This window comes from Arachis ipaensis, chromosome B9, assembly GCF_059453495.1.
Source record: "Arachis ipaensis isolate K30076 ecotype BB chromosome B9, ASM5945349v1, whole genome shotgun sequence".
Classification (NCBI taxonomy): domain Eukaryota; kingdom Viridiplantae; phylum Streptophyta; class Magnoliopsida; order Fabales; family Fabaceae; genus Arachis; species Arachis ipaensis.
Window position 1 is genome coordinate 154,722,195 of NC_142444.1, and position 11,962 is coordinate 154,734,156.

Consider the following 11,962-nt stretch of genomic DNA (forward strand, 5'->3'; position numbering starts at 1 on the left):
ATAAGTGCACAAACCACATTCATTCTGCTCCCCTAAATAATAATAATAAAACCACCAGCAGTAGTGGTCTTGTTTACTAATTACTGCTAGTAAAAAAAAAGTATTATTATTGTTTTATTAACTAAACTGTTAGTGTTACATTACAATGGAACATTATACAAATAATTTAAACTGCAGAATGAATTGGGGAACACGGAATTTGAAATCAGGTGGTTCGGAGCGTGCATTCAAGAGGGAGGCCCTAGGGAATCGGTTAATGTCTGAGCAGTAATTGTAAATCATGTAATTCTTCTGCAACCATTTGAGCTTCCTCTGACCGTTTGAATCAAGCTGTTGAGAGAGCCAAGAGTTGTTATTATCAGAGGAGTTTGATGATGATAAGTTGCATGAAGAAACACCATTGGACCAAACACAACCATTGGCTTTCAAGTTCTTGAAGGAAGCTGTGAATGGAGCTTGGCTCCAATCTATCTTCACAAGCCCTCCTCTTGTTGCCCAATCATCAGCGTTCGACAGGCTTGAATACAATTTCATTGGTTGGTAATTTGGGTAGGGAACACCAACACCTTCTAAGTTCTTGAACTCCCTTATTGGTCTCCCATCAATATAAAACCTGAGTTTTGAATTAGTCTGAGTAGTTTATTACTCTAATATTATTTCAATGAAAAATGAATGTGTGAACTTCTGTATATGGAATACTTGAGATTTAGGAGATGAGAATAAAAGAACAGGTAACAAGAAAGATGAGAGAGAATATAATAAGAAGTCGTATTACAAACACTTTTTTTTTAAGTTTAATTACCCTCGTTAATTTATTATGAATAGGTTAATGACGAATTTTTTAAGGATAAGATTCTTGGACTGGAAGCCAGAGCCAGAAGGTGTCTAGAGACAGGATAAGAATCTTACCACTATTGAAAATCTTACCTCTACCATCGCCAAGTGATATCAACTTGTTGGTTGAAATTGCTACCAGCCATGGAAGAAGAAGGCAAAGTGATTATTAGGAACAATGTTATGACAATCACAATCAATGCATCATTATTATTGCAGCAGCCATTGGACAAAACAGATTTTTGTTTATGTGAGACACAACACAATAATTCATATTTATTTGTGATGAGAAGTAAATTGGTGTGCTACAATATTTATAGTGACACATTGGTAATGTGTTAGAATTTAGTTTGTGTCATTTTTTATTTTGTTTCAGTGGTTTATTAAATTATTAACAGAGCGGTGGTGGTCTCTGTGTGAACTCTAACCTGAATTTATAAAAAATTAAAGATTTTTTTGGCTCATTCAATCAATTCTTTTGATTCGAAATGGACTATGTTAAATGTTTCGGTGACTTCTGATCTGGTATGTTCTACAGAACCTATTTTATTATTATCTTTATTGAGTCATGTTGAGCCTATTTTGATTTTGGGTTATGTTGTGATGACAAACATTTAATTGGGATGAAAGCCCAATATTGTTTAATATGGGTGCTAGTGATGCAGGCCCAAATGTCCAAGTCCACATTGCCTTAGTCCTAGACCAGCTAGTACTTCAGCAAATGTAAAAGAGCCAAGCTCATTCTCATTGCACCGATCAGCAAAGAATAAAAGGTTATGCATTTGGTAAAAAGAAAAGAAAGACAAGGACATCTGTCAACATCAAGGACAGCTGGGGCTCTAGCAAAGCAACAAGACACAAGGACACCCCACTAACCCAAGGACAATAGCAGAGCAATACTTTGTTGGTGGTTGAGCAAAACACAAATATGCAGAAGCAAGGAGCAGCTCCTCGTATGGCAGAGATCATGGAGCAGGAAGAAAAAAAAGAGCATGCCAAGGAAGAAAACAAAACCAAGGACCACAGAGGTGGTGGACGAGCTCCTCCAGCAGTAAGGGTAGTGGAGCAGGATGAAAAATGACAGCTTGCTAGCTGTGCCAGCTCCAACGGGCAGCAAGGAAAAGCAAAGAGGATGAAGCTACAATGAAGCCAAGCTGAAGATATATAACAAGCCTCACTCCAACATTTCAAGTTAAGAAAGAGAGCACACACATTCAGAGCACCATCTCTAACATAGAGCTAGAATCTCTTTCTTCTACTCAAGCTTAATTCTGATTTTTTTGTTATGGCTGTCTTGCGTTATTTTCTGTTTTGAAAAAGGCAATTATGTGAGGATCAAAAGCCAAGAGAGAAAAGGCAAGAGTGATGCAAAATAGCCACTGTTTTTCTGATGTAATCTGGGTTTATGAACTAGGATTAGTTCCCCTTGCCAAGTTGGGTTAGCACTTGGTGAGAATTGAATCTGTGTAGATTCCCCTTCCAAGTTAGGTTAGCACTTTGGGGTTGCTAAGCTTTGGTGAAGAAAGCTTAGGGGGTAGATACTAGTTGAATTAGGGAGTAATTCAATAAGTATTGGTGTATGTAATCTGAGGATTATAGTGGAAATTCCACCATGGTTTGTGGTGGAGACTGGACGTAGGATTCTTGGTACTGAGAATCCGAACCAAGATACATGCTGGCCCCTTTCTCTCCTTCTCTGCTCTTTTAATGTTCTGCGTATGAGATAATTTCAAATAATCTCCTACAACTTAAGCTTCCACTGCAACAGAGTTTGAAACTCTAAATTTTAAGCTAACTTGATTCAACCCCCCTTCTCAAGTTCATCTAGAACCATCAATTGGTATCAGGAGCAAGGTCTCAAGGAGTCAAGCTTCACAGCTTGGAGCTAAGATCCATGGCCAACAACATGAATCCCAATATCGTGGCTTTCACTCTCACTGAAGGGCAGTCCAATAATAGACATCCCTACTTCAATGGCAGCAACTACTCTTACTGAAAAGAAAGAATGAGAATCTTCGTGCAGTCGATCGACTACAACATCTGGAAGATCATTCTCAATGGTCCAGACGTTCCCACCAAACAGAATGCTGATGGAGAAGTTGTGGCAAAGGAGGACAGCGAATGGACAGATGAAGAAAAGAAGGTTGAACTAAATGCCAAGGCAATCAACCTGATGCATTGTGCAATCAGTTTTGAAGAGTTCAGAAAAGTGTCAAGGTGCAAAACGGCTAAAGAAATCTGGGATAAGCTCAGACTCACTCATGAAGGCACTAAGCAAGTGAGGGAGACCAGAATTGACATGCTGATGAAGGAGTATGAAATGTTCAGTATGAAGGAGGATGAGAGCATCGATCAAATGTTCGAAAGGTTCTCAATAATCATCAACAATCTGGACGCCATGGGAAGAAACTACTCTGAAGAAACCTTGGTAAGGAAGATTCTGAGAAGTCTTACTAAGAAATGGGAAGTGAAAAGCACAGCCATCTCTGAAAGGAATGATTTGATCAAAATCACCTTTGATGAGCTGAGAGGCAAGCTGTTGGCTTATGAAACCACTCACATGTCTCAAGACAAAGATGACAAAAAGAAAAGTATAACACTAAAATCAAGAATGACAGCCCAAGGAGAAGAATCTGATGACAGTTTCTCAGATGAAGAAATGGTGCTCTTTGCAAGAAAAATGAAAAGACTACTGAGATACAAAAACAAAGGCAAAGGAAGCTCCTCATCCAAATATGTCAAGAAAGATCAAGTTAAGTTCACATGCCATCACTGCAAGGAGCCTGGTCACTTCAAGTCAGATTGCCCTCAACTTAAGAAAGACGAAAAATCCAAGAAAGACAAAAAGAAGGTGATGATGGCAACATGGGAGGACTTGGAGAACGACACCAGCTCAGAGAGCTCAGATCAAGAAGCTCAACTATGTCTGATGGCAGATCATAATGATGAAGATGAGGTAGATCTCTCTGACTTATCTATTGATGAACTGCACTACATTATCAAAGACATTTCTGTGAACTCTAAGAAAATCTTGGATAAGTATGCTAAATGTAAGAAAGAAAATGAGGCTTTGAGGACAGAAAATGATCTCCTTTTGAAAAAGATTAAGGCAAATGAAACTAGCAATGAAAATTTTTTAAAAGAAGAAAACATTGCCTTGCAAGCTGAATTAGAAAAATACAAACTCAAGCATGAAGTTACTGCTTCCACTGATTTGATTTCTGAAAACAAAAAGCTGAATGAACAAATAAAAAATTTGAATGAAGACTTAGCAAAGTTTGTTCAAGGTTCTCAAAATCTGAACAAACTACTTGCTAGTCAAATGTTTGGATCTGAAAAATCTGGACTTGGATTCATAGAGGAAAACAAGGCTGTTTTCAAACAAAACTTTAAAAAATCTGAAGCCTCCTCTTCCAAGCTTTTCAAACCAAAAGGATTCAGCAAACCTCAAAAATCAGTAAGCAAGAATCATTGCTACAAGTGCAATAGAAATGGTCATGATCCTCCTCAATGTTTCATCTTTCTTAAGTCTTTTGGTAATGATAGTAAATTATATAAAGTTGTTCATGATTATAATGCTCTTGGGCAACCAAGAAGCTTTCACATCAAAGGATCCAAATGGATTTGGATACCTAAGGTTAGTTGAAGAACATGCAGGTTTGCCTTGCATCCAAGAAGAAAATGGACATGTGGTATCTTGATAGTGGATGTTCAAGGCATATGACCGGAAGGGATACTTTCTTCATTAAACTCAACAAGTATAATGGAGGATTTGTCACTTTTGGAGATAATAGTAAAGGTAAAATAATTGCCATTGGTAAGGTTGGCAAAGATTTTTCAACTTGCATTGATAGTGTCTTTTTTGTTGATGGGTTAAAGCATAATCTATTGAGCATAAGTCAATTGTGTGATCTTGGATATGCTGTAACCTTTAGAAAATCTGATTGTAGAGTCATAAATGAGAAAACAGGGGCTATTTTATTTGTTGCCAAAAGAAATGACAATGTTTATGGTATCACTCTAGATGATCTAAAAGTTCAAAATGTAACTTGTTTCTCTTCAATGGAATCTGAAAAATGGATGTGGCATAAGAGGTTAGGACATGCTAGCATGTTCCAAATCTCTAAGCTTGTAAAAAGAGGCTTAGTTAGAGGTCTTCCTAATATAAAATTTGATAAGGACATCATTTGTGATGCTTGTCAAATGGGTAAACAAATTAAAACCTCTTTCAAACCCAAGGAAGATGTCTCTACTAAGAAACCATTGGAGTTGTTACATCTTGATCTGTTTGGACCAACTAGGACTCAAAGTCTTGGAGGAAAGAGTTATGGCATGGTAATTGTGGATGACTATACTAGATTTGGCTGGGTGTTCTTTCTTGCTAATAAACATGAGGCTTTTTCAGTTTTTGAGAAATTCAGTAAAAAGGTTCAAAATGAAAAAGGTTTAAAAATTGTTTCAATTAGAAGTGATCATGGTAAAGAATTTGAAAATCAATTTTTTGAATCTTTTTGTGATGAACAAGGCATATCACATAACTTCTCTTGTCCAAGAACACCTCAACAAAATGGTGTTGTGGAAAGAAGAAATAGAAGTTTACAAGAAATGGCTAGAGCTATGTTATGTGAATATGAAATCCCCAAGTTCTTATGGGCTGAGGCTGTGAACACAGCCTGCTATGTTTTAAATAGAACCATCATTAGGAAGTTTTTGAAGAGAACCCCATATGAACTTTGGAAAGGGCATCCTCCTAATCTTAGTTATTTTCATGTGTTTGGCTGCAAGTGTTTCATTTTGAACATCAAAGAAAATTTAGGAAAACTTGATCCCAAAACACATGAAGGAATTTTTCTTGGTTATTCCACTAATAGCAAGGCCTATAGAGTTTATAACAAGAACTCCAAAACTGTTGAGGAAACCATGCATGTCACATTCTGTGAATCTAACTCTGTTCCTAGTGTTTTCATTGATGATAGTCCAGGTTTTGAAGTTGAAGTACCTAAGAATAGTGAACCTGTTCCACAAAATCCAAGTTCTCATGAAGTTGTACCTGCTAGCAACGAAAATCCCAATTCTGCAGGAGACAATTTGGAATTATCTCCTGTTTCTGCAGAAAATATTGATGCAGAGGCCATTGTTGACCAAGAGGAATCTGAATCCTCAAACCAGTCAAGAAGACCAAGAGAATGGAGGTTTCTGAAAAACTATCCTGAGGAGTTCATAATAGGAAATCCATCCACTGGTAGGACTACTCGTTCATCTTTTAAAAGAGCCGAATCCAACAACATTGCTCTTTTATCAAAGATTGAACCTCAGAACATTCAAGAAGCTCTTGCTGATCCTTCATGGGTGTTAGCTATGAAGGAAGAATTACAGCAATTTGAGAAGAATCAGGTTTGGTCATTAGTGCCTTATCCAAATGGAAAGAAAGTCACTGGCACTAAATGGATTTTCAGAAACAAACTGGGTGAAGATGGATCCATAGTCTGAAACAAAGCTAGATTGGTGGCTCAAGGATATGATCAAGAGGAAGGGATCGACTTCGATGAGTCCTTTGCGCCTGTAGCTAGAATGGAAGCCATCAGATTGCTACTTGCTTATGCAGCTCATTGTGGTTTCAAGCTATTCCAAATGGACGTAAAGTGTGCTTTTCTCAATGGCATAATAGATAGAGAGGTTTATGTGGCTCAACCACCTGGGTTTGAAAACAAATCTTTTCCTAACCATGTTTTCAAACTAGCTAAGGCCTTATATGGTTTGAGACAAGCTCCTAGAGCTTGGTATGAGAGGCTTAGCTCATTTTTGTTGAAAAATAATTTTCAAAGAGGAGCCACTGACACCACTTTATTTATTAGGAACTATCATGATCATTTTATTCTTGTGCAAGTTTATGTTGATGATATTATATTTGGTTCAGCTAATGAGGATTTGTGTGCAGATTTTGCTAAGCTTATGACCAATGAATTTTATATGAGCATGATGGGAGAACTCAATTTCTTCCTAGGCTTGCAAATCAAGCAAACTGCTGAAGGCATATTCATCCATCAAGAAAAATATGCAAAGGAACTTGTCAAGAAGTTTGGGCTGGACTGTGCTAAGCCTATGAGAACCCCCATGCATCCTAACATCAAGCTTGATAAGGATGAACATGGTAGAGATGTTGATGAGACACGTTACAGAGGGATGATTGGATCCCTAATGTATCTAACCTCCTCAAGGCCTGATATCATCCAAAGTGTTGGAGTTTGCTCAAGGTTTCAATCAAAGCCTAAGGAGTCACATTTCTCTGCTGTCAAGAGGATCATCCGATATGTACTTGGTACCACTAATTATGGGTTATGGTTTCCTAAGACTGATTCTTTTCAATTAGTGGATTTCTGTGATGCAGATTTTGCTGGGGATAGGATTGATAGAAGAAGCACAAGTGGCATGTGCTGCTTTCTTGGGAAATCTCTCATTGTTTGGTCTAGCAAAAAGCAAGCTACAGTAGCACTTTCAACTGCCGAAGCTGAGTATATTGCATCCTCCTCTTGTTGTTCTCAATTATTATGGCTGAAAACTCAACTAGCTGACTATAAATTGAATGTCTCAAATATTCCATTGTTTTGTGACAACATGAGTGCTATTAATATTTCCAAAATCCTGTCTTGCACTCAAGAACAAAACACATTGAAGTTCGTTTTCATTCTATAAGAGAACATGTGCAAAATGGAAATTTAGATATTCAGTTTGTTAATTCTGAGGGTCAGCTAGCTGATATTTTCACAAAACCATTGATAGAGGAGCGGTTCTGCAAGTTACGAACTGAACTGGGCATTATAACTTCATCTCTGTTTCCTTAATGTTTCTAATAATGAGATCTTTTGTGTTTTGTCTCATAAATCGCGGTGAGATTTTTTGGCAGATGATGAGTTAACTTCATTAAGTCACTATGAAGCTACTGGATTCACACCTGACCATAATAAATGATGGACCTCAAGTGCTGGAGCAGTTCACGACATCTGGGCTTTCTTTATTGAAACCATTTGGCCCATTTCAGCCTTGCTCTCTTAATGTTTTACCAACTGCATTTCATTTTTTAAATTGGGCCCCTTCAATTTTTTCACATCATTTCTTCAAATGGGTTTTCAATTTTTGTCTGTTCTACTTTCTTTAGGCATCTTTTGATTTTTTTTCTCTCTCCTGGTATCAACGTACAAAGGTTACAGCTGTAACTTTCAATGATTTACAAAACATTTTAAAGTTTTCATTTTTACCTACTTCCAAGATGCAGCCTTTACTCTTCTCTTTAAAACTCCTATTTCTTTTGCTTACTTGCTTGTGAGACATATGCATGCTTGTGTTAGTACCAAAAATGCTTTACCTTATGCCATGCTTCTTACAAAAATTTTTCATTATTACAATGTTGATTTTGGGGCTGAAATTGCAAAAGATTGTAACTCATATATCAAAGGGGGTGGTGCAGTCAAGAAAACAGCTCCCAAGCGTCGCCAAACTGATGACAGCACTAATGTTCCCTCTGTTGATGAGGATCCTCTGATTTCCCCTTCCACATCCACTACAATCAAGGTCATGACCCGCATTCTGAAGAATGTGCTTGAAGAATTTATCAATCTGACTGACCTTCTTCTCCATCATGGTGCTGAACGCAAAAGGAATCAAGTCTTGGAGGAGAATGATCTCAAGAAGACCAAAGGAAGGATTCGCATTCTGAGGGACTTTGTGGAGGATGTTGAGGTTAGCCTCACCATATATGACAATGAGGGGGAGGACGATGGAACCTCTGATGAATCCAACTCTGATGCCTAGCTCTTGTTATCTCATATGCGAATATGACTTGTCTTCCTTTTGAACTTGTTTATTTTACTTTCTTTAGGATGACTGTAACTAAATCACTCTGCTACTTGGACTATATGCACCAGCCACTAACAAATTTTGTGCAGGTTTTTCCTTTCCTCCCTTGATGACAAAAGGGGGAGAAAAGAAAAGGAATGTTAGTTTTGGCTTAGGGATTAATAGTAATAGTTAAGAACAATATTTTGATTTATCATGTTTTGTGCTGCTATGATTCATCCTTTGCTGTGCTTAGTGTTAATTGCTCTGTGCTTTCATTACTGTGATATATTATTTGGAAATATTGGTCTTGGCTGTTTTTAAGTTTTGTTCAGGAAAAGATGTAAGCCATGATTAAGGGGGAGTAATGCTAGCATTCAGGGGGAGCAACTCACAATCCGAATGTAATCAAAGGGAAGTGTTCTTAACTCATTTAAATTTGTTATTAATTTCCCTATTTTATCATGTTTGTCATCAAGGGGGAGATTGTTGAGCCTAGTTTGATTTTGGGTTATGTTGTGATGACAAACATTTAATTGGGATGAAAGCCCAATATTGTTTAATATGGGTGCTAGCTAGTGATGCAGGCCCAAATGTCCAAGTCCACATTGTCTTAGTCCTAGACCAGCTAATACTTCAGCAAATGTAAAAGAGCCAAGCTCATTCTCATTGCACCGATCAGCAAAGAATAAAAGGTTATGCATTTGGCAAAAAGAAAAGAAAGACAAGGACATCTGTCAACATCAAGGACAGCTGGGGCTCTAGCAAAGCAACAAGACACAAGGACACCCCACTAACCCAAGGACAATAGCAGAGCAATACTTTGTTGGTGGTTGAGCAAAACACAAATATGCAGAAGCAAGGAGCAGCTCCTCGTATGGCAGAGATCATGGAGCAGGAAGAAAAAGAAGAGCATGCCAAGGAAGAAAACAAAACCAAGGACCACAGAGGTGGTGGACGAGCTCCTCCAGCAGCAAGGGTAGTGGAGCATGATGAAAAATGACAGCTTGCTAGCTGTGCCAGCTCCAACGGGCAGCAAGGAAAAGCAAAGAGGATGAAGCTACAATGAAGCCAAGCTGAAGATATATAACAAGCCTCACTCCAACATTTCAAGTTAAGAAAGAGAGCACACACATTCAGAGCACCATCTCTAACATAGAGCTAGAATCTCTTTCTTCTACTCAAGCTTAATTCTGATTTTTTTGTTATGGCTGTCTTGCGTTATTTTCTGTTTTGAAAAAGGCAATTATGTGAGGATCAAAAGCCAAGAGAGAAAAGGCAAGAGTGATGCAAAATAGCCACTGTTTTTCTGATGTAATCTGGGTTTATGAACTAGGATTAGTTCCCCTTGCCAAGTTGGGTTAGCACTTGGTGAGAATTGAATCTGTGTAGATTCCCCTTCCAAGTTGGGTTAGCACTTTGGGGTTGCTAAGCTTTGGTGAAGAAAGCTTAGGGGGTAGATACTAGTTGAATTAGGGAGTAATTCAATAAGTATTGGTGTATGTAATCTGAGGATTATAGTGGAAATTCTACCATGGTTTGTGGTGGAGACTGGACGTAGGATTCTTGGTACTGAGAATCCGAACCAGGATACATGCTGGCCCCTTTCTCTTCTTCTCTGCTCTTTTAATGTTCTGCGTATGAGATAATTTCAAATAATCTCCTACAACTTAAGCTTCCACTGCAACAGAGTTTGAAACTCTAAATTTTAAGCTAACTTGATTCAACCCCCTTCTCAAGTTCATCTAGAACCATCAAGTCAGTTCTAAAGACGTATTATTGTGAGCTTCTATTTGATAATTCTTTTATGTAAATTTTAAAAACACTTTCTAATTTTCTATAGACTTTACAATTTAAGAATATTATAATATCTCACGTTTTAATATTTTGAGCTGCATGGTTAATAAAAAATTATTTATTATGGTTGTGGATAATATTTAAGTGCCATATCTTGCTAATTGTATTGCAGTATGTGTTCTCTTTTAGACATGGTTTATGATAGCACACTATAGTATCATGTTTTATGAATTATAATCCATGCTGCCAACCCCACCGGCCAGTGAAGGCACAGCAGTTGTTATTCGTCACACTGGGCATGTTCCCCCCACCCCCAAAACAAAAAAACAACAAAACACACACATAAAAGGACTGGTTTGCTTTCTATGTAAAGGGAATAATGAATTCAAATTATTCAAAAATTTTGTAGGGGATATCCTATTCATTGTAAATTATTGGGAATTCTGACTTCGTTACTAGATAATTGCTTTTTTCTTTTCCTTTACTATGCTGATACCAGATTTCAGAAACTTGTTATTTTGTGTGATGTAAATTTCAGCTTTTATCTGAAAGAAAAACTTTTCATCAATCTGTTTCTCTTATGCTTATTTATTTTTTATTTTCCTCCCTGATGAATAAGCTGTTAGGAAGGAAGCTGGAAAGTGGTTGAAGTAGATGCCCGACAATGGGGGACCATATCCATGATTTTGTCAACTCAACTTGGAGATTTTGTTCTTCTTTAGGTGGTTGGATTTCGGGTTTAATATTGAAACCTTGCAAAAAAGTGGTGAGACAAGACATTTTATTTGGAGAAGTTTTTGTTTTTTCTTATTTGCTGTCATTTTAAATTACAATTCCATGATGCTTTTTGAATTCAGGTTGGCATAGTATTTACTAGTTCTCTTTCTAGGTTGGCTGACGGAAAAGACAATTGTTATCCCGAGTTCATGGATGAATGTATATATATTAGCTCATCAGATGATGACCTTGAGGAGATAGAAGATCCAAAGAGGAGTCTCCCTCAATGGGCTACTGCTGAAAGGAATTCAGGTGGTTGATCTGTTCTAGATGCTCCCCTTCAATGGAGTTTCTTTATAAATTAGTAAGCACTTTCATGATATAAGTAATAAGTAATGTTGTGTGCAGATTATGGTGGACGGCCAAGGCACGATAGTTTTTCAAGAGGCGCAAGTACTTCAGGTGCTAGCTCTTCCAATGTTAATAATAATCATTCCTAAATCAAGCTTCGTGCTCAACCTGTATCTAGCAAAAATGGACCGAATCAGAGAGTTGCACGTCGAGAAGAACCTTCATATCATGCACAGAATGGAAACACAAGTCAGTCAACTCAACAGGCTTTCAAGCGGGCTCTTCCTCAAACTATTCATCCATATACATCAAGGGTTCCACCATCTTCGTCGTTTGCACCTGATAGCAGATTAAGTAACTTAAAGGATAACATGAACAATAGTCAGTTTTTTTGATACATATAGGAATCGTCCCCATGGAGTAGGACCTA

At 37.6% G+C, this 11,962-nt stretch overlaps 2 protein-coding genes and 1 pseudogene across 2 annotated transcripts; 2 read left to right on the forward strand and 1 right to left on the reverse strand.

The window, feature by feature from the left end:
* Nucleotides 1-205: 205 nt before the first annotated feature.
* On the reverse strand, nucleotides 206-1,616 carry LOC148546873 (xyloglucan endotransglucosylase/hydrolase protein 22 pseudogene; annotated as a pseudogene).
* Nucleotides 1,617-2,839: 1,223 nt separating this feature from the next.
* On the forward strand, nucleotides 2,840-4,480 carry LOC148546874 (uncharacterized). The gene has a single exon (XM_088499410.1). It carries the CDS (start codon nucleotides 2,840-2,842, stop codon nucleotides 4,478-4,480), a length of 1,641 nt encoding a protein of 546 aa, XP_088355536.1.
* A 6,545-nt stretch (nucleotides 4,481-11,025) lies between these two features.
* LOC110266388 (uncharacterized) lies at nucleotides 11,026-11,681 on the forward strand. The gene is made up of 3 exons (XM_021110933.2): nucleotides 11,026-11,230; nucleotides 11,322-11,493; nucleotides 11,590-11,681. The coding sequence occupies exons 1-3, from the start codon at nucleotides 11,129-11,131 to the stop codon at nucleotides 11,679-11,681; spliced, it is 366 nt and encodes a 121-aa protein (XP_020966592.1). The 5' UTR covers nucleotides 11,026-11,128.
* Nucleotides 11,682-11,962: the final 281 nt, after the last annotated feature.

Excerpts from the sequence above, each read along its gene's own strand:
- LOC148546874 (XM_088499410.1), top strand. The coding sequence starts at position 2,840 with ATGAGAATCTTCGTGCAGTCGATCGACTACAACATCTGGAAGATCATT.
- LOC110266388 (XM_021110933.2), top strand. The coding sequence starts at position 11,129 with ATGGGGGACCATATCCATGATTTTGTCAACTCAACTTGGAGATTTTGT. Across the intron at positions 11,231-11,321 it reads TGAAACCTTGCAAAAAAGTG|GTTGGCATAGTATTTACTAG; the intron begins GTGAGACAAGAC and ends TTTTGAATTCAG. Across the intron at positions 11,494-11,589 it reads TACTGCTGAAAGGAATTCAG|ATTATGGTGGACGGCCAAGG; the intron begins GTGGTTGATCTG and ends TGTTGTGTGCAG.